At 47.3% G+C, this 21,339-nt stretch overlaps 1 protein-coding gene across 2 annotated transcripts in view; it reads left to right on the forward strand.

Moving 5' to 3' along the window:
• Positions 1 to 21,339, forward strand: part of CUL1 (cullin 1) — a 166,936-nt gene that overhangs the window by 68,062 nt on the left and 77,535 nt on the right. For both annotated transcript variants that reach the window (XM_075315159.1, XM_075315158.1), the window contains exons 3-7: positions 7,322 to 7,496; positions 7,753 to 7,920; positions 8,053 to 8,103; positions 12,681 to 12,771; positions 14,137 to 14,300. In XM_075315159.1, coding sequence (XP_075171274.1) covers positions 7,322 to 7,496; positions 7,753 to 7,920; positions 8,053 to 8,103; positions 12,681 to 12,771; positions 14,137 to 14,300 — 649 coding nt within the window. The remainder of the gene's footprint in view (positions 1 to 7,321; positions 7,497 to 7,752; positions 7,921 to 8,052; positions 8,104 to 12,680; positions 12,772 to 14,136; positions 14,301 to 21,339) is intronic.

The raw sequence follows: 21,339 nt of genomic DNA on the forward strand, positions 1-21,339 counted from the left end.
AATGGCACAATGGATGCAACAGATCGTACAAAACAACGGAAAGCTTTTTTTTTTTTTTTTTACCGGCAGCAGACTATTGTGAACGATCAGCTGATCACCCGGCTGCCGGGCACTCAGCTGAGCGCTCTCAATAGCCGGGTGCTCAGCTGAGCGCTCTCAATAGCTGGCTGCCGGGTGCTCAGCTGAGCGCTCTCAATAGCCGGCTGCTCAGCCTGAGCGCTCTCAATAGCCGGCTGCTCAGCTGAGCGCTCTCAATAGCCGGCTGCTCAGCTGAGCGCTCTCAATAGCCGGCTGCTCAGCTGAGCGCTCTCAATGGCCGGCCGCTCAGCTGAGCGCTCTCAATGGCCGGCCCGCTCAGCTGAGCGCGCTCAAAGGCCGGCCGCTCAGCTGAGCGCTCTCAAAGGCCGGCCGCTCAGCTGAGCGCTCTCAAAGGCCGGCCGCTCAGCTGAGCGCTCTCAAAGGCCGGCCCGCTCAGCTGAGCGCTCTAAGGCCGGCCCGCTCAGCTGAGCGCTCTAAGGCCGGCCGCTCAGCTGAGCGCTCTCAAAGGCCCGGCCGCTCAGCTGAGCGCTCTCAAAGGCCGGCCGCTCAGCTGAGCGCTCTCAAAGGCCGGCCGCTCAGCTGAGCGCTCTCAAAGGCCGGCCGCTCAGCTGAGCGCTCTCAAAGGCCGGCCGCTCAGCTGAGCGCTCTCAAAGGCCGGCCGCTCAGCTGAGCGCTCTCAAAGGCCGGCCGCTCAGCTGAGCGCTCTCAAAGGCCGGCCGCTCAGCTGAGCGCTCTCAAAGGCCGGCCGCTCAGCTGAGCGCTCTCAAAGGCCCGGCCCCCGCTCAGCTGAGCGCTCTCAAAGGCCGGCCGCTCAGCTGAGCGCTCTCAAAGGCCGGCCGCTCAGCTGAGCGCTCTCAAAGGCCGGCCGCTCAGCTGAGCGCTCTCAAAGGCCGGCCGCCGCTCAGCTGAGCGCTCTCAAAGGCCGGCCGCTCAGCTGAGCGCTCTCAAAGGCCGGCCGCTCAGCTGAGCGCTCTCAAAGGCCGGCCGCTCAGCTGAGCGCTCTCAAAGGCCGGCCGCTCAGCTGAGCGCTCTCAAAGGCCGGCCGCTCAGCTGAGCGCTCTCAAAGGCCGGCCGCTCAGCTGAGCGCTCTCAAAGGCCGGCCGCTCAGCTGAGCGCTCTCAAAGGCCGGCCGCTCAGCTGAGCGCTCTCAAAGGCCGGCCGCTCAGCTGAGCGCTCTCAAAGGCCGGCCGCTCAGCTGAGCGCTCTCAAAGGCCGGCCGCTCAGCTGAGCGCTCTCAAAGGCCGGCCGCTCAGCTGAGCGCTCTCAAAGGCCGGCCGCTCAGCTGAGCGCTCTCAAAGGCCGGCCGCTCAGCTGAGCGCTCTCAAAGGCCGGCCGCTCAGCTGAGCGCTCTCAAAGGCCGGCCGCTCAGCTGAGCGCTCTCAAAGGCCGGCCGCTCAGCTGAGCGCTCTCAAAGGCCGGCCGCTCAGCTGAGCGCTCTCAAAGGCCGGCCGCTCAGCTGAGCGCTCTCAAAGGCCGGCCGCTCAGCTGAGCGCTCTCAAAGGCCGGCCGCTCAGCTGAGCGCTCTCAAAGGCCGGCCGCTCAGCTGAGCGCTCTCAAAGGCCGGCCGCTCAGCTGAGCGCTCTCAAAGGCCGGCCGCTCAGCTGAGCGCTCTCAAAGGCCGGCCGCTCAGCTGAGCGCTCTCAAAGGCCGGCCGCTCAGCTGAGCGCTCTCAATAGCCGGCCGCTCAGCTGAGCGCTCTCAATAGCCGGCCGCTCAGCTGAGCGCTCTCAATAGCCGGCCGCTCAGCTGAGCGCTCTCAATAGCCGGCCGCCCAGCTGAGCGCTCTCAATAGCCGGCCGCCCAGCTGAGCGCTCTCAATAGCCGGCCGCCCAGCTGAGCGCTCTCAATAGCCGGCCGCCCAGCTGAGCGCTCTCAATAGCCGGCCGCCCAGCTGAGCGCTCTCAATAGCCGGCCGCCCAGCTGAGCGCTCTCAATAGCCGGCCGCCCAGCTGAGCGCTCTCAATAGCCGGCCGCCCAGCTGAGCGCTCTCAATAGCCGGCCGCCCAGCTGAGCGCTCTCAATAGCCGGCGCCCCAGCTGAGCGCTCTCAATAGCCGGCCGCCCAGCTGAGCGCTCTCAATAGCCGGCCGCCCCGCTGAGCGCTCTCAATAGCCGGCCGCCCAGCTGAGCGCTCTCAATAGCCGGCCGCCCAGCTGAGCGCTCTCAATAGCCGGCCGCCCAGCTGAGCGCTCTCAATAGCCGGCCGCCCAGCTGAGCGCTCTCAATAGCCGGCTGCCGGCCGCTCAGCTGAGCGCTCTCAATAGCCGGCTGCCGGCCGCCCAGCTGAGCGCTCTCAATAGCCGGCTGCCGGCCGCCCAGCTGAGCGCTCTCAATAGCCGGCCGCTCAGCTGAGCGCTCTCAATAGCCGGCCGCTCAGCTGAGCGCTCTCAATAGCCGGCCGCTCAGCTGAGCGCTCTCAATAGCCGGCCGCTCAGCTGAGCGCTCTCAATAGCCGGCCGCTCAGCTGAGCGCTCTCAATAGCCGGCCGCTCAGCTGAGCGCTCTCAATAGCCGGCTGCCGGCCGCTCAGCTGAGCGCTCTCAATAGCCGGCTGCCGGCCGCTCAGCTGAGCGCTCTCAATAGCCGGCCGCCCAGCTGAGCGCTCTCAATAGCCGGCCGCCCAGCTGAGCGCTCTCAATAGCCGGCCGCACAGCTGAGCGCTCTCAATAGCCGGCCGCCCAGCTGAGCGCTCTCAATAGCCGGCCCGCCCAGCTGAGCGCTCTCAATAGCCGGCTGCCGGCCGCTCAGCTGAGCGCTCTCAATAGCCGGCCGCCGGCCGCTCAGCTGAGCGCTCTCAATAGCCGGCCGCACAGCTGAGCGCTCTCAATAGCCGGCCCGCCCAGCTGAGCGCTCTCAATAGCCGGCTGCCGGCCGCTCAGCTGAGCGCTCTCAATAGCCGGCCGCCGGCCGCTCAGCTGAGCGCTCTCAATAGCCGGCCGCTCAGCTGAGCGCTCTCAATAGCCGGCCGCTCAGCTGAGCGCTCTCAATAGCCGGCCGCTCAGCTGAGCGCTCTCAATAGCCGGCTGCCGGCCGCTCAGCTGAGCGCTCTCAATAGCCGGCTGCCGGCCGCTCAGCTGAGCGCTCTCAATAGCCGGCTGCCGGCCGCTCAGCTGAGCGTTCAGCCGCCGAGAGACAAAATAAAGTTTCTGTGATTTAAAAAAGCAAAAGAGCATGCGCAGTGAAAAATAAAGGTTTCTGCCGCTCAAAAAACGTTACATGCTGTGTTGTTTCTGCCTGGCGGAAGCAACGCAGGGTCGGCCAGCGGAAGCAACACAGGTACTTTTGGCCCAATCCATCATCCATACAAGTCTATGGGAAACGGCGGAATCCGTTAACGGATTCCGCTGTTTTCCAAAAGGGAAGATTGCGCCAAAAGGTAAATAACGCAAGTGTGAAAGTACCCCAAGTCTGAACTGGGTGCAAAAACCCTAAAAAACCTCACTATATAGAGAGAAGGGCTGCACACCAGTGACAGTGCAGGGGTATAAATGTAAAGCAGAAACTGCTGTAAATACCGTGACGAGGTGTTGGGGCTCTGTTGTATTGATCAAGTCAATAGCTAAATTTCTCTTTATTCTTAAGTTCATAACAGTAATGCAGATTCCTTTGTCATATTTTCATTCTCACATATAGCTATTGTATTTTTCAGGCCAGTATTCACACAGCAGTCTCTATTACATATATTCCCCTTACACAGTCACTGGTGTGCATACCGTCTCTCTATATAGTAAAGTGTTTGTTTTTTTTTTAGGGTTTTTGGCACACAGTTCAGACTTAGAATGGTGTTCCAAATGTTATTTCTTAATTACTTAAAAATGACAGTCGGCAAAACAAGAGTTGTAAGTAGCCCTATAGAATATAGTCAGTGTGCTGACCCTGGAAAAAACTGACCGCACATGTGTAGGAAGGAATGGAGCTTTATGGCAGCCATATAACTGAATATGATGACCCTTCATTGTCACATAGAGGGCTGTTTTGAGCATGGTACTCTTCTTGTGTTATACATGTGCCTTTACCACCTGGTGATTTTTTTTTTTTTTATTTTTTTTTGTTCTCCTCCTCTTTCCTAGAGCCATGACTTTTATTTTTCCATCTATAGCCATATGAGGGCTTTTTAATTGCGGGACAAGTTGTACTTTTGAATACCATTTTTTTTCTGCCCCATATTGTACTGGAAAATGGGGGAAAAAAAATTCCCAAGTGCAGTGAAATTGCAAAAAAAAAAAGTGCAATTTCCACGATGGTGTTTTGGGATATTTATTTATTTGCCATGTTTACTATATGGTAAAACTGACCTGCAGTATGATTCCCCAGCTCAGTACGAGTTCATAGATATCAAACATGTATAGTTTTTACTGTTATTTAAGTGATGGGGGGGGAAAAAATCTGAAATTTGTGAAAAAAGAATTGCACTTTTGTCGCCATTTTCTGAGACCTGTAGTGTTTTCATTTTTTGAGATCTGGGGCTCAGTGAGGGCTTATTTTTTTGCATCTTGAGCGGACGTTTTTAATACTATTTTTGGGTAGAGGCCGATGTTTTGATCACCTGTTATTGCATTGTAATGCAAAGGTGCGGAGACCAAAAAACTAATTCTGGAGTTTTGCTTTTTATTTTCCATACTACGCCCTTTGCCAATCACATTAATTGATTTTATATTTTGATCGGGCATTTCTTATCGTGCCAAGACAAAATTGAATTTTTTTTTTTTTTAATTTTGTATTGTTTTTATTTTTCAATGGGGCAAAACTTTTTATTTTTATTTTTTTTTATATACACAAGTTCCCTTTTTTAGGGGTCTTTGACTGCAGTGTCTGATTGCTGCTGCTGATCATAGCGATCAGGAGAAATGATACTCTGCTGTCAGTGCCGATGCTCTGCCTTCATTCACAGGAAAATGAAAGCGAAGGATGGCACAATAGGGTCTTACCCATTAAATATATGAAAGATGCGGAATAGCGCTCACCTTGTGTGGTTATGTGACACACAACCAGTATCAAAGCACGTAATCAGCTGCTGCAGAGTCCACACGCATAAAAGCCGGTATAGACCGGGAGCTGAATAAAGGTGGAACTATTTCTACGCTGCTGTAGGAATGACAGTTCCTCAGTAAACTCCTTATGAAGTGAGGACACTCTTCGAAACGTGTATAATAAAACCACCTCTTCAGTAGTTTTGGATTTGTCATTCCTACAGTAGTGCAGAAATAGTTCCACCTTTACAGTATTTGGTTCTTGATCTTCAGTCACAAAAATTGAGTCGTGACAGGTCATCAGCTGATCCCACGCCTTCATGACAACCCATTGGCGCCCTGTGATCGCATCATGGGGAACCGACTGCAGCGGGAAACAGCTTGATCCTTGCCGGAGTGCGTTGGAGCTCGCTGTTTGCTTGACAGTGCGATGTAAGGGGTTAGCAGGCACGAGTGAATCTCTGATGCACCCGTGCCTGTTAGCTGCACCCGTGCCTGTTAGCTACACATGTCTGTTGATCAAATCAGCAGACGTGTATGTGTGTGTATAATGTATCTTATCATACATATCTGCTTCTTTCTCTGCCAGAATTGATCAGTCATTATCAACACTCCCTCCAATCTATCCTGAACTCTGCGGCCCGCTTAATCCACCTCTCCTCTTGCTATTCCCCAACCTCGCCACTCTGCCAATCCCCTCACTGGCTTCCTATCGCCCAAAGACTCAAGTTCAAAACATTAACCATGACCTACAAAACCATCTACAACCTGTATCCTCCTTCCATCTGTGACCTAGTCTCCCGGTACCTACCTGTATGCAACCTCAGATCTTCACAAGATCTTCTTCTCTACTCCTCTCATCTCTTCTTCCCACAATCGCATATAAGATTTATCTCATGACTCCCCCATATTCTGGAACACTCTACCCCAGCATATCAGACTCTCTCCTACCATGAAAAGCTTCAAGAGGAACCTGAAGACCCATCTCTTCCAATTATCCTACAACCTACAATAACCCTCAGTCCAGTACACCACTGCGCAACCGGCTCTGTCCTCACCTATTGTACCCTCACCCTACCAGTCTGTTTTGTACTGTTAATGATTGTTGTACTAGTTTTTATGTATACCCTTTCTCACTTGTAAAGCGCCATGGAATTAATGGTGCTATAATAATAAATATCTGTATTCAGTGAAGACTTTCCCATTACTGAGATAGGAAATGGCAGATACTGATGAGTCTAGGAAGACAGGAGGAGCTAGAGGGAGGAAGGAGGGGCTAGAGGCAGAGGGAGGAGCCAGAGGCAGAGCTCCTCCCCTCTTCCGTCTTCTATGTAGATAAGATATGGCAGATACTGATGAGATTCTATCTACATAGAAGATGGGAGGAGCTCTGCCTCTAGCCCCTCCTTCCTCTCTCTAGCTCCTCGTGTTGTCCTAGACTCTCATCAGCAACAACAGCCATTATGACTGATTAATTCTGCAGAGAAAATAGCAGATGTGTCTGATAAGATATTACAAAATTGCTAATTTTCATGTGCACTATAGATTTATAGAATAAAAAGTGAAATGTAAACACAGTTTATGCTTCTATAGGAATAAGGTATATGGACGGGTTTTCTTTATGAAATACTCCTTCTAAACAAGTATTGTACTGCTGATTCTGAAGTTATCTGCATTCAGTATCAAATCCTGTGTGAAGGGGAACTTGTGTTTTGGAGATATTAACCACACACTGCTGCCCTGGGGACCATGCCATGAATACAATACAATGGTGCATGATGCCTGGCTGAGCGATACTTGCCCCAGCAAAATGACATTTTCATGGGATTCCAGAAGTTGGACTTCAATAGATCGTGTCAGTGGGGTGTTGTTTTTTTTTTTTTTTTTTCAGACCTGTTGTGACTAAAGAGAACCTTTTTTTAAAATGGATCAAACTCTTATTCCCCTGTGAAATTAATATTGATCATTGTCAAAAGATGGAAATGGCAGAGTTTATAAAGTAAATTTGACCCACAGCATAGAGGGAGTTCCAAGGTTTTTGTTTGTTTTTTTTTTTTGTTCTGCAAAGCCCCTAAAATTTCCCCACCCCCAATATATTGGGTTATACGGCGATATATGTACCAACCGGACCTGATGATGATCCATGAATAACTATTCATATAGTATGCATATGTCTGCTGTGTTTCTCAGTAATGCAGGCCCTCCATTTACTTTACCCATTAGCATTACTCTTTACTCTGAAAATACACCCTTGCCTTATTATGTATGTTGTCTTGTGTTTTTACCATATCTTTTCCTTAACCTCTGCTGTCAGTCATGTTTATAACTACTGTACCAGTGTACACCAGTCTAACCAGGCACGCGGTGCTGGAGTACCACCATCAAAATCCAAAAAAGGCCAGACCCCAGGAGGGGCCCAGTTTGTGGGACTTGAACTGTACAAAAGGCTAAAAGAGTTTTTGAAAAGTTATTTGACAAACCTCTTAAAGGTAAGTGCTTTGATGTCGCATTCCATATTCCCAAGCCCTGGTCCCGCTGCTCCTCAAACCACCCATTTCGGCCGAGCTGACCCAAAGTGGAGTGAATATGCCAAAAGTCGCTAAATTTTTGGCAACTCTGATATATGCAAAATGTGACTTTTCCAGGCCTTTACACCACTTTTGTGACATAAAAAAAGCTGTGACTCAACCTCCAAAGTGTTGAAAATCACCTTGGACATGTATTGACCTGTACTTTACTTTTCAGGATGGTGAAGATTTAATGGATGAGAGTGTTCTTAAGTTTTACACACAGCAATGGGAAGATTATCGGTTTTCTAGCAAAGTTTTGAATGGGATCTGTGCATATCTCAACCGGCATTGGGTGCGACGTGAATGTGATGAAGGACGTAAAGGAATATATGAAATTTACTCAGTAAGAGTCTGATTTTACAAAAATTGTTTTACAGAAAGCCCAGTTGGAAGTGATACTGAATGTATCTGTCAGGACAGCGCTGGATCCTTATTGAGTCTTTGAAGTCCTAATCTTTTTGTTTTTCTTTCCCAGCTTGCCTTAGTCACCTGGAGAGATTGCCTCTTCCGGCCCTTGAATAAACAGGTAATTACAGTAGGTTTGGTTATGGTGTCTATTTTTATTTTAATGTATTATGTAAATGTTTCCATTCCTTGAGCACCATACAGCTTTAGGATTCTTTGTACATGTACATTGCCCTGGGATCTTTGTTGCTGAAATCCAAGCTATTGCTTAACATCTTGCAGACTGCCATTGGCTGGCCACTACTTTTACATTGATGATCACCTATCCTAAGGATAGGCCAATTATCTGATCGGCAGTGGTCCAGCACCCGTGGTGATAATTTGCCCTCAGTGCTGGTGGTGGGAGCAGGCGGACGGAAATGCTCAGTTCCGAACCTGCCTCATCTTCTGATAGTGGCCGGATCCTCCATTTCTGCTTCCTATAGATATGATTGGGAGGCGAAATGTGCAGCACACAGCCACTATCAGAAGATAGCATAGGTAAGGATGGTTGACCTAGGGGAGATCAACATCCAACACTGCGGAGACACAATCACGTGTTTCTCAACACAGTGACATTAGAACAAGGCCCCCTGGGAAAATATGCAAAACAAGAATGCCGCGGAGACACCATCACATGTTTCTCAACGCTGGCAAGAAACTAGCCAGGTCTTTCACCGGGAAGGAACGACCACGGGAAGGGCAGTCTCCAGTCAAGGAGACCACCTATGCCAAACATGGTATCCATCCACAGACAGCTGTTTTGGGGTATTTGCCCCTCATCAGTGTGGCGTAGGAAACTGGCCTTGTTCTAGTGTCACTGCGTTGAGAAACACGTGATGGTGTCTCCGCGGTGTTGGATGTTGATCTCCCCGAGGTCAACCATCCTTACCTATGTAGTCTTCTACTAGGCATTGCTCCCACTAGCCAGTTTCCTACTCCACACTGATGAGGGGCAAATACCCCGAAACAGCGGTCTGTGGATGGATACCATGTTTGGCATAGGTGGTCTCCTTGACTGGAGACTGCCCTTCCCGTGGTTGTTCCTTCCCGGTGAAAGACCTGGCTAGTTTCCTGCCAGCATTGAGAAACATGTGATGGTGTCTCCGCGGCATTCTTGTTTTACTGTCAGAAGATAGGGCAGCTGCGGGACTGAGTATTTCCAGCTGCTTCCGGTAGGACAGAGAACCATTGATTGGGGGTGTCAGAACAGATAAGACATTGATGACCTATCCTAAGGATAGGCCATAAGTGTTAAAGTAGTGGCCAACCTCTTTAGGTGTCTGGTGGGTCCTGCTTCTAGTCTGTAATGACGCACTATAACATCACTGCATGGTAAGTGCAGCTACACTCGATCGTGCAGGAGCGGGGATCAAGCAGTCATCGCTTATCATCTGTACGATCACTGTATACACCTTGTCAAAGAAGCGACAGTGTCAGAGGTGTAAACTAGATTTAGGGAGAGGTAAATACATGTCATAAAGAATGTATGCAGAGGCCGTATTCTGATCCTTTCTGCCACACTTTATCAGGACAGCTTTCTAAATGTTAGGACGTCAGTTTTCATCTGTGGAGTGATTTGTTTTATTTTTTTGTGTATTTTGAAATTTATTTTCGTGTTCCATTCTCAACATCCATACTATAGTGATAAAATATGAATATGGTATTCCTGTAGTGCTGGTTTGTATGGGTCAGAAAGAAAACATGAACTGTAACCACTTTTGCAAAGCTAGCAAATCGGTAATTGCGTCTATTGTAACCAAGAGCCTGATGGCTGGTCACTGGTGGTGAATGTGGCCAAGAATTACACATCTTTCCTAATTAACTGTTCACATGGCCAGTTGTCATCCATCTTGCAAGTTTTGTTTTTTGTTATTTTTTTTTTTTGGGGGGGGGGGGAATAGGGCATGCGTTTTTACCCGTTTTGGTGCGTTTTTTGCTGCGTTTTTGCTCACTGCGTTTTTAATCAGTGAACAATGCCATTAAAGATTGCTGATGAACAAAAAAAAAAGTCTGTCATGTCCTTCTTCAATATGTTTATTGTATGCAGGAGAGCAGACAGCAGCTGCAGAACGACAAGGCTCAGCATCCTCCATCCAGGACTGTATGCAGGAGTTTTTTTGCCCAAAAAAAGACATGGCTTCGCTATATTTTTGTATGCTAGCCAGGTACAGCAGGCAGGTACGGGCTGCCCCCAACCCCCAGCTGCCTATTTGTACTAGTCTGGCAATCAAAAATATAGGGAAGCCCCCCTTTTTTTTTTTTTTTTTTTTTTTTATTCCCCAGGTCAGTAAGAGTGTAGATACTAGACATATGTAAAATAAATAATTCATGTTTGGCACCATTTTCTGAGAATTGTAACGTTTTTATTTATTTATTATTTTTTTTTATTGGAACAAATGTTGGTGATTTTGAACTTGTGTTTAACTTTTTACTGGTTTTATTAGTCCCCTTAGGGGGCTTGAAGCTGTGCTGTCCGGTTGCTTGTGCTGTACAGGGCAGTGCATCAGCACTGTCCTGCAGCAGAAATTATGATTTCCTATGAATGTCGGCTTGCAGCCGGTGCTCACGTGGAGGATCATCATGACACATGGGTAATCAGCTGACCCCTCGCTGTCATGACAGCCCATCAGCTCCCTACTACCACATAACTGGTTAGTTGATGGGAGCAGGTAATGACACCCCCTTTTCCCTGCCGGTGCATGTTAAATCCAGTAGAATTTAACTGTTTAACAGAACCACCCGCTGCTGTTAGGCACATGTTGGGCTCATTAAATCAGCCTTCATGTGCAGGGAAAGATGCGAGCTCCGCATGTATGCCTGGATCAAAAGCAGGGACACTGACCTAAACATGTCACATCTCGTGCAGGGGTTAAAGAGGTGGTTTCTTATTCCAATCTTTAGGGGTGCACCACTCTCCCTGCTTCCCCACCTTTCTACTTGTCAGGGCTCCCTGAATAGTTATCCTGAATAGCTATGTCTCATGTGCAGGGAATTGCAGTTGGGTATCCATAGCTACCATATTGTGACAGTTAATTGGTTGCAACCATGGATACCTTAGCTACTGTAATGCCCTGCACATGAAATTTGGCTAATCAAGAGAACTGTACTATATTTCTAATTGGAGATACTTGCTAATATTATTGTTACACTTGCTATCCATGGGGATGGGATCTTGGAGATGAGAATACCCCTTAAAGGCAGACAGCATGACTGACTTGCTATCTCGAGCTGTGCACTGTACCAGGCTGCTAGTAAAGCCATGATTTATCTCAGCATCATGGAAAACATCATTGAAAAGTAGTATTCAAATGCATTGGGATCATCATAAGAAAAAAATCTTTATTACAAATCGCATAAGAGACAAGAAAAATACAGAAATATAAAAATATTTAAGCCAATAGGCTGTATATACAATGAAACCACCACCCATCTATTGGTTCACAAATCCAACAAAAGAATTAAATATACAAGCTTACCACCCCCAATATAATATCAATCAAGGAATTAAATACACATCTAATATCAAAGAATAACCAAATTTCATTTTTAAAAATTTCATTTTCAAATAACCAAAATTCATGGTAAGATGGTACACGTGAATATCTCAACTATAGGTAACGTTAAGTGTGAGAATAAGACTCAAAAGCAAAAAAAAGAAAAATTATCAAATATTGGGTAAAAGAAATAATATACAGGTACCACCAAGAGCACTAGTGAATGCAAGTGATCACCAAAGTGACCGGTACAAAGATGCTGAATGATAAATAAGGAACCCGGGAAATTGGGCAAAAAGGTAAGATGAGGAAGAACCCCCATGTGTATCGCCACCGCTTTGTGGCTTCTGCGGGTGAAGATGAATCTTTGTGTTCAGTTATGCCCCCTATACACAGATGTTAATGGAACAAACAAGTAAGATTAAGCCGCAATGGAGTTTAGGCAGGCCAGATTTATTGATGCCACAATCTTCAGAGAAGCGCTCTGTTTGCCTAGCAGATCTGCCACCTCTGAGGTGGCTGGTAACCTTGACAAGCTATATATTACAGAATTAAACGCAACCGTTCAATTTTTTTTCTGTAGAATTGGACACACAATATAATAGTGTCTGCAGATCGGCGGCCCCTTCCTCTACCGGGACCTTATCTGTGCTCCGTTCTCCCAGCGTTTTCTACTCATGTAGGAGGTTAGACCAGGAGATCACAGCTGTATGAGTACATCCAAGCCTAAGCTATGGTGGGGGCAGTTGGAGGGTTTCTGTGGCATTGCTGCCTGCTTATGATTGGGCAAGTCATACAGAGGAAAGAAGTACACACCCCCAGTGAAAACTATCTAACACCCCACGTGGACTTTATTTTTTTTTTTTATTTTTTTTTATTAATTGGGTGCCTTACGCTTTGATTACGAATATCCGTGCAACAGAAGAAAAATGTAAAAAGTTTCGTCTTCTCGGCAGGCACTAATACGTTCGGTTTCCAGTTCAACATTAAAAATTTGGTGAATGGTCCACTTCTCTTCCTCTGTTGTTGAGATTTTTTAATAAGATACATTGCTTGTTTTTCTTGAGCTTATCAATGTTACCCTTTGTAATATGCGACTAACACGTTAATGACAGTCACATCAGTGTCCTGATAATAAAGTCATGCTTGTTTGCCTGTTCAGGTGACAAATGCAGTGCTGAAACTAATTGAAAAGGAGCGGAATGGAGAAACTATCAACACCAGGCTCATAAGTGGGGTCGTACAGTCTTATGGTAAGTGCACTCTTAGGGGTTATTCACAGGACAGGTTTATTATGCTTTTATACTGACCTGTTTAAGTCAAACTGCATCAGGCAATCCCACTGCCTCTTCAAAAAACAAGGGAACCTTCTAAAGTGGTCCCCGTACTTTTTATATTGACCATTTATCATTGGGGTAGATTATCAAATTCAATCTTTTTGGGGTCCAACACTTAGCCCCCATCAATCATTTGTTCACAGTGCCACTGGCAGCTGGATTTTGATTCAGCACATCTGCCAGCTAGATATTGGCACTATTAATTACAGCACATCTACCCCTAATTGTAGTATCATTAAAATGCTGCTCTCAATGATGGACAACAGCATGTAATGGATGCCGGATTGTAACAGGCCGATGGTCGTTGCAGGAAGATGCCGGTTGTGCAAGGTAGCTGGCACCTGCCAGGTATCGTTTACTCAGCTACTGAGCCGCCCCCTACGTGGGGAGACTATGTAGGATGTACATATGTACATGTACATAGCAGGGACACATTGATAAGATTATCTCAGCACAGAAATATATATATTTTTATATTTATATTTCACATCTATCTGTGGAACTGTGTAGTAGAATACCCCTGCTGCAGAGACACTAACCATAGATCTGTTACCTCCCTATTGTTTACCTTAGTGCTTTACGTGTTATTGACCCCTCCTCATTTTTACACTACCAGGGAAATTTTGATAGGAAATGTGTTATCTCCTGCCCAAACCTGGAGTGCTTTTTACGGTACAGTGCGTCCTATAGTCCAAACAATAAGGTAAATGAAATGATACTGGCTTACAGCGTAGACAGAAATATGCAAATAAAGACATTTTATTTCTTTTAAAGGCAATAAAATATATATATATATATATATATATATATCTATATATCTATCTTATATATCAGACTAGAGCAGAGATGGACTTTATGTCCGTGCTCTGCATATGCGTTGTGGTAGTGACTGTTTCCTTCTGCCTCTAGTGCTGCACCCCTCTCTGCCATCTTTTGAGAGACTGTTGGGGTGTCAAGTCCCCACTGATCTATAGTTTTGTAAGACTGCATGAGAAATCTAAAGGCATATGTAAAAATGTAGTTCTTTTTTTTAACAATCTAGAAGTATTTGGGAACAGAGCGGCTGTAATTTTCTTGTAAGGAGCAGTGCTAGTGATTGATGGGCTTTCAGATGGAGCCTGATCTGTGCATGTGTTACTTAGAATTTCCCCCTCGTAGAAAGTTAGATTTCAATTTGATCCTGACACAGTAGTAATTGGTGAATGTGGACATTGTGCCTGGAGTCTCCTTAGTACAAAGCGCACTTGGAGCCACGACCTGACACTGTCTGTATATTTGCAGTTGAGCTGGGCTTGAATGAAGATGATGCGTTTGCCAAAGGCCCAACGTTGACCGTGTACAAAGAGTCTTTTGAGTCTCAGTTTTTGGCCGACACAGAGAGGTTCTACACAAGAGAGAGCACAGAGTTTCTACAGCAGAACCCAGTCACAGAATACATGAAGAAGGTGAGTTCAGTGCTGGCAGGGTTTGTTTGGCTGCTTTTCTCATCTGCTCAAGCAGACAGCTTCCATTAACCCTCCCCTCCTTTGTAGACCTCTGAGAATTCTGCAGTGATGCTACCTGCTCTGCCCTTTCTTCCCTTAAATATGCTGATATTCATGGCTGTCAGTATTTGTGACTGAAATGTGCCTATTTACCCTGTTCCTACCCTAATTAAAGGATATAAAAACAAATAAACTTGCAATTTTTCCTGTGTTAAGTGCTCTTTAATATGTAGTTTTTTTGTATGCAGCTCTTTTGCACGATTACCACTAGACACGGTCAGGTTACTATGAAAGAAGTGTGTGTTTACAAGTTGCTTACTTTACAGCTTACAATCGTTGCTTGCTGCATCCAGCCTCGGTCTCCCTGCACCCCTTTGATGCTACAGAGGCAATGCTACTTCTGGTAGTATCTTGGTAGAACACAGTTGCTGCCAGTTATCGGGGGCGGTGCCCCCTCTAGTAGGCAGGAAGCCAGTAGGTAGTAAAGTAATGCATGCCTGAAGATTGGAAATTAGACAGCCCCTTTAAATGTCCACACTTTCTAAATCTCTTAACATGCAATTTCTAGTTATGTGCTATTTAAAGGAGCTGTCTGGGACTTTAACATTGATAGCCTGTTTTTAGGATAGGTCATCAATGTCTGACACCTGGCACCTCCACTGATCGGCTGTTTCCGGTACCATTGGCAGCTGGTACTTAAAAGTTCCTGGAGCTGTGCAGCTCCGTAATGGAGTATGTTGGTTGCGGCTGGGTACCGTATATCCTCCCCTATTCTAATCAGTACTGGACAGATGTGCAGTACCTGGCCGCAGGCACTGTTCCATTGACTGACCTGTGATGTTCAGCCACCGCCGGTGTCTGTAACAGCTGATCGGCGGGGATGCCGGGTGTCACACAATCACGGATCAGACATTATTGATGACTTTTCTAAAGGTACAGTGATGTTCAGAAGTCCTGCATAGGCATAAAGAAAACTATATTTCTCTGACGCCTCATTGGGAGACACAGGACCATGGGGTGTTATGCTGCTTATCCATAGGAGGACACTAAGTAGATGCAAAGATGTTAGCTCCTCCCCTGCAGTATACACCCCCTGGCCTAGCCAGGCTACTTCAGTTTTAGCTTAGTGTCTATAGGAGGCACATCTCTGCAGACTACTGCAGCAAGAATTTTTTGTTTTTAGAGGGCGACAGTTCCTTCGGGGACCGATTTCCCAAAAACCATCAACAGGTGGGAACACGGAGTGTCGCCTCCCCGTACCCCTCCTGCGACGCTGGATCCTGGGCTGTTAATCACTGGACGATAGTTCTCAGGCACCGATTTCTCCAGAGCAGATGAAAACTTCCTCAGCCCCTCTTGCAGGCTCTGAGTTGATACACATTCTGCACCAGTGTGACCAGACTGCCATCTCCACAGGAGCTGAGGTGAGATCATTCCGATTTTCCAGAGCAGATGGAAAAACTTCCTCAGTCCCTCTGGCAGGGTCTGAGTTGATACACGCTCTGTGACCGGGTACAGCAGGCGTCAGAATCTCCACACTAGCTCCCTGACAGAAATTGGAGCATAGGTCAGATCCTCCCTGATTGTATTCACATGGGCTGATTGCAGACTCCTGCATAGCATTCCACCTGTGGCGGGGAGAGCTCCGGAAGCTGCGGTACACTTAGAGCTTTTTTCTGTCCACCATTGTTCTGCAGGGCTGGAGGGGGGAAGGGGAGTCCCTTCCCACCATTTTTTTGTTTATTATATTTTCTCATGCTTTCTTGTCGGAGCTAAGCCCCACCCCCTCACGAAAGCGCGTGTAACTCTCCTCACACAGCTCTGCAGAGCATTGCTCCCTCTTGTTGTGATCAGAGCCTGTGGGCGCCTCTCAGAGCATTGCTCCCTCATTACAATCAGAGTTTGTGGCTTATCAACCAGAGGCTGCAGTCACATGTTTTATGCCCTGTACAACTACAGCAACAACTATAAGACTTTTAATGTATCCTGCCACGCTGAGCTACTAGGGGATGATAGCACCTCTTCCTTCTGTGAGTCCGGTGCCCCTGTAGCCCCCCACCCACCCGCCACCACCGCAGCAACCGCTGCCAGCCCAGAGCCTACGGCTCCCAGTCCCCCGGAATGGGCACAGTTCCCAGAACCTGGTGCTGGCTATGCAACATCGTCCTCACACCCCTCGGGGCCCCTGGACAGAACGCAGCCTGATGACACCTCTATAGAGGGTCCTTCTGATAAGAATCAGCCCTGTGCTTCACCGGTTGCAGATCAGAAAAAGGAAATGACCCCCATGGTTCTCCCTCTGGGGTACACAGATGGGGTTCTCCCACATGTTCCACGGTCTCTGAGGAGCCGGAGGAAGGGGAATGATGTTTGTACCGGGATGATTCCTTGGTTTCAACCTCCCCGAGCGATCAAGCTGCGATGGACTCCCTTATTGCAGCAATCAACCAAAACTCTGCATGTGGAAGATCTCCCATCCACTATTACTGACCCTGCGGTCTCCTTTAAAAGGGTGAAGAAACCTCAAAAAAAAAAAAAAGTTTGACGCCGCTTCGGTATCCGTAAACTCATGAAGTCCCGGTACCCCATTGGCTTAGCTCTCTCTAAGGGCTGGGTCGATCCGGCCTCGGTGGACCCTCACCCAGCTTTTGCCTGCCTGAAAAACCCTCCTGTCTTTTCCTTGATGGATCCTCCTTCAAGGACCCGACAGACAGACAAGTGGAGCAGCTCGATCGCTCTGCCTCGAGGCCGCGGGTCCCTCTCCCCTTCCGTGTGGGTGGCACAGGCACCAGGACTACCAGTTTCCCTCAGACCCTCACAGATGTAACAGTTGACATTGCTGCGGCGGCAGAGTACCTCATGCAGGCCTCCCTCAGCGCTGCTACCTGCGCAGTTATTGCCGCCTCAAATACCATAGCCATCCGTAAGGCCCTCTGGTTCCGATAATGGAGAGCGGACCCTGTCTCTAAAAAGCCTCTCACAGTACTCCTTTCCAGACAAATGGTTTGCTGATCGTCTGGACAGGCTCTTTTTTTTTTTTTTTTTTTTTTTTTGTCTCTCGCCACGGGAGGAAAAGAGTACCTCCCTCCCCCCAACTCTAGCCCCGGATGTTTTTTACTAGACACGCAGGGCCTGACCTTCTCAGCCCTCCCAGAGTCCACCTCGTCCTGGCAGTCTAGACAAAGACCGAGGAGTCTCGTCCTCCTCCATCTGGGCCGCCGCCTCAGACCACAAATGGGTGTGATACCTTGTGTTTTCCGGTTACCACATTGAATTCTGGACCTGATCCCCTGGTCAGTCTTTTCTCTCAAATCCCCCCCAAAGGCTCCAAAACACCACGAGGCCTTCTCCTCAGCAATCCACTCCCTCCAAACGGCGGGGATGATGGTACCGGTTCCGGACGACGAGAAGTCCAAGGCATTCTATTCCAACCTCTCGTGATCCCCAAAAAAGGACAGGTCAGTTCGTCCCATCCTGGACCTCTAACACCTGAGCAAACGTGCACGTAAGGAGATTCAGAATGGACTTCCTAGGGTCCATTATTACCTTTTATGGTCGAAGGAGAATTCCTTGCCTCCCTAGCTATCAGGGACGCGTACCTGCACATACCCATCGCTCCAGCTCACCAAAAGTTCCTCCGCTTCGCGGTTCAGGACTTATTTTTTTTTTATTTGTGGCCCTACCCTCGGCTCTGCCACAGCACCAAGGGTCTTAACTAAGGTCATGGCGGCCGCCATGAGTGCCCTTCATGCCAGGAGAGTGGCTGTTCTGCCTTGCTTGGATGACCTCCTCATCAAGGGCTCAACCAGCGTGCAGATCTCTCTGGGCACCCTATCCCGCTTAGGGCGGCTTCTGACTCTAGTCAAATCATCCCCGATCCCGTCAAAATCCGTCACCTCCCTGGGCATGTCCCTGGACACCCTTCGGGGCTTGATATTTCTCCCTCAAGACAAGGCGACCGCTCTACAACAAGCGGTACACTGCCCTCTACGTACTCCTCTCGCTCCATATGATTCAGTATGAGTGCTAGGTAGGATAGCAGCGGCTATAGAGGCAGTGCTGCTCGCTTAGCCACACCACCGCCCACTGCAGCTTGCGCTTCTAGCTGCTTGGGACAAGAGCACCTTTTCCTTGGACGAACTTTTCACCTGACACCTTCAGTCAGGTATGCGCTTTGCTGGTGGCTTCAGTCCTCTTCCATATCGAGAAGGAGTTTTTCTCCCCCAAGTGGGCTGGCTACTCCTGACCACGGATGCCAGCCTGTTAGTCTGGGGAGCAGCGTACTGGCTCCACACTGCTTCGGGACGTTGGACACCCCAGGAGTCTTCCCTTCCCAGAAATCATCCTGAAAATCAGCTCTATCTTCTTGCGCTCAGGTCATTCCCCCCTTCTGCTAGCAGGTCGTTTTGATTCAGGACCAAGTGGACAATGCAACAGCTGTGGCCTATGTCAATCGGAAGAGAGGTACCAGCAGCAAGACAGCTTATCTCGAGGTCCTCAGGATCCTCACCTGGGCCGAATCGACGGGGGTCTGTGTTTTCAGCGTTACACATACCGGAAGTAGAGAACTGGGCGGCGGACCTTCTAAGTTACCAAGGCCTGGCCGCCGGAGAGTGGTTTCTCCACCCAGAAGTGTTCCCACACATCTGCACTCACTGGAGTACACCAGACGTGGATATAATGGCCTCAAGGTTGAACGCAAAGGTACCCGCGTTCTTAGCCAGGTCACGTGATCCACAGTCCATTGGCGCGGATGCTCTAGTCTCCTGAAGTCATTTCAATCTACCTTACATGTTTTTTGCCTCTGCCCCTGCTGCCACGAGTAATCAGGAAGATCAAGGCAGAAGGTGATACTAATAGTACCGGACTAGCCCAGGTGCCCCTGGTATGCTGAATTAGTACAATTGCTCATGGCGCCTCGTAAGCATCCCAGACCTGCTGACCCAAGGGGCCATTTCCCATCAGAACTCCAGAGCCCTGAAGCTGACGGCCTGGCCATTGAGACCTGGACTTTAACAAGAGCGAGATATTCTCCTGCGGTCATCTCCACCATATACAGTGCCCGAAAGCCAACCTTCATCCCGTATTTACCACCGTACGTGGAAAACTTTCCTTTCCCAGTGCAGGGAATCTAATGTCCAACCTATGCCTCTGGTGATCCCCAGAATTCTTGATTTTTTTTTTTTTTTTTTTTTTTTTTTTTTTTTTTGCAGTCAGGTTGCAAAAGGGGTTGGCCCTCAGCTCCCTTAAGGGGCAGGTTTCATCTCTCTCAATATTCTATCAATACCGCCTAGCTTGCAATCCGCAAGTCAAGACTTTCCTCCAGGGTGTTTCCCATCTAGTTTCCCTGTAGAAACTGTTGCTGGACCCATGGGACCTCAATCTCGTTTTGGACGGTATCCAGAAGCCCCCTTTTGAACCTCTTAAGGAATCTTCTCTTGCTCCTCTCTCCTGGAAGGTAACATTCTTAGTGGCGATTACGTCCATCAGACAAGTTTCGGAACTGGTAGCGCACTCTTGCCGCGAACCCTTTCTGATCTTTAATCAAAACTGTAAAGGGGTTAAAAGCGCAATAGGGTCTTACCCGGTATGAGGGTGGACAAACAAGACAAAGAAGCACTCACCTGGTGAGGTTGTGCCAGTCACAACCCCTTATGATAGCCTGTGAGTGCCTGGTGGTTTAGCTGCAGCCCCGGGAGAGGAATTTTGTATCACACAGGTAGAAGAAAAGACCGGGTTTATGCCGCGCTGAAAACCACTGATGCGTGTAAATTAAAAGATTTCCTTTTTATTGGATAGTTCCTACGCGTTTCAGAGACATCCGTCTCCTTCCTCAGGAAAAGAAATCATATTACAGCAAGGCCGCTTGGACCTATATATAAGGAGCAAACAGCCATGTATGCATTAAGGACTGCCTGTATGACTCAGAGCTGATGACTCAGAGCCACATGGTAAAAAAAAAAAAAAAAAAAAAAGGGAGAAGAAGAAAAAAAAAAAAAAAGGGGGAGATGGAACGATCGTGAATAACAGAAAAAAGTGTCTGATAGAGCATGATCCCAAGAAACATGGATAATTCCAACAAAGGGAGTACTGAAGAAATAAAAAATAAATAAATAAATGAATGAATAAAGACATGAAAACACTTGTTCCTCGTGTTATTTAATAAAGTCAGGGGGGGAAGAAATGTGAGGGATGTGTTCAAGATGGTGTGCGAACCTATGAAGTATAGGTGAATTTATTAGTGTTTAGTCCTCTACTCTACATGGGGATACAGAGATTTAGAGTGAAAAATCAAAACAATGTGTAAAAAAGTATATATATACAGGGCTGTGGAGTCGGTAAGCCAAACCTTCGACTCCGACTCCGACTCCTCAAATTCTCTTGCTCCGACTCAGACTCCGACTCCGACTCCTACATATATTGCTTAGTTAGGTGAAAAATTTATTGTAGTACATGAATATGTGTATGTGAACATCAGACATTTAATAATTTTTATGATACGATAATCAAGATATTTGGATAGAACATAAAATATATTTATTGGAATACAACTTTAGAACACAAAAAACTGTAATAAATTGTAAATATGTAATACACTATGTAATATACAGTAGATTACATATATATCTTGTGTGTGTATATACACTGTGTGTGTATATATATATATATATATATATATATATATATATATATATATATATATATATATATATATATATATATATATATATAATTACATATTTACAATTTATTAGTTTTTTGTGTTCTAAAGTTGTATTCCAATAAATATTTTATGTTCTATCCAAATATCTTGATTATTGTATCATAAAAACAATTAAATGTCTGATGTTCACATTGTACTACAATAAATTTTTCACTTAAATATAAGCATTATACTAAATGTTATTATTTAGTAAAATATTCAGCACATTCTGCATTGCACTCCTGTCCCCAATTTATTATATATTTTAGGAGTCGGAGTCGGTGCATTTTATACCGA

Source organism: Anomaloglossus baeobatrachus, chromosome 6 (assembly GCF_048569485.1).
Source record: "Anomaloglossus baeobatrachus isolate aAnoBae1 chromosome 6, aAnoBae1.hap1, whole genome shotgun sequence".
Classification (NCBI taxonomy): Eukaryota; Metazoa; Chordata; class Amphibia; order Anura; family Aromobatidae; genus Anomaloglossus; species Anomaloglossus baeobatrachus.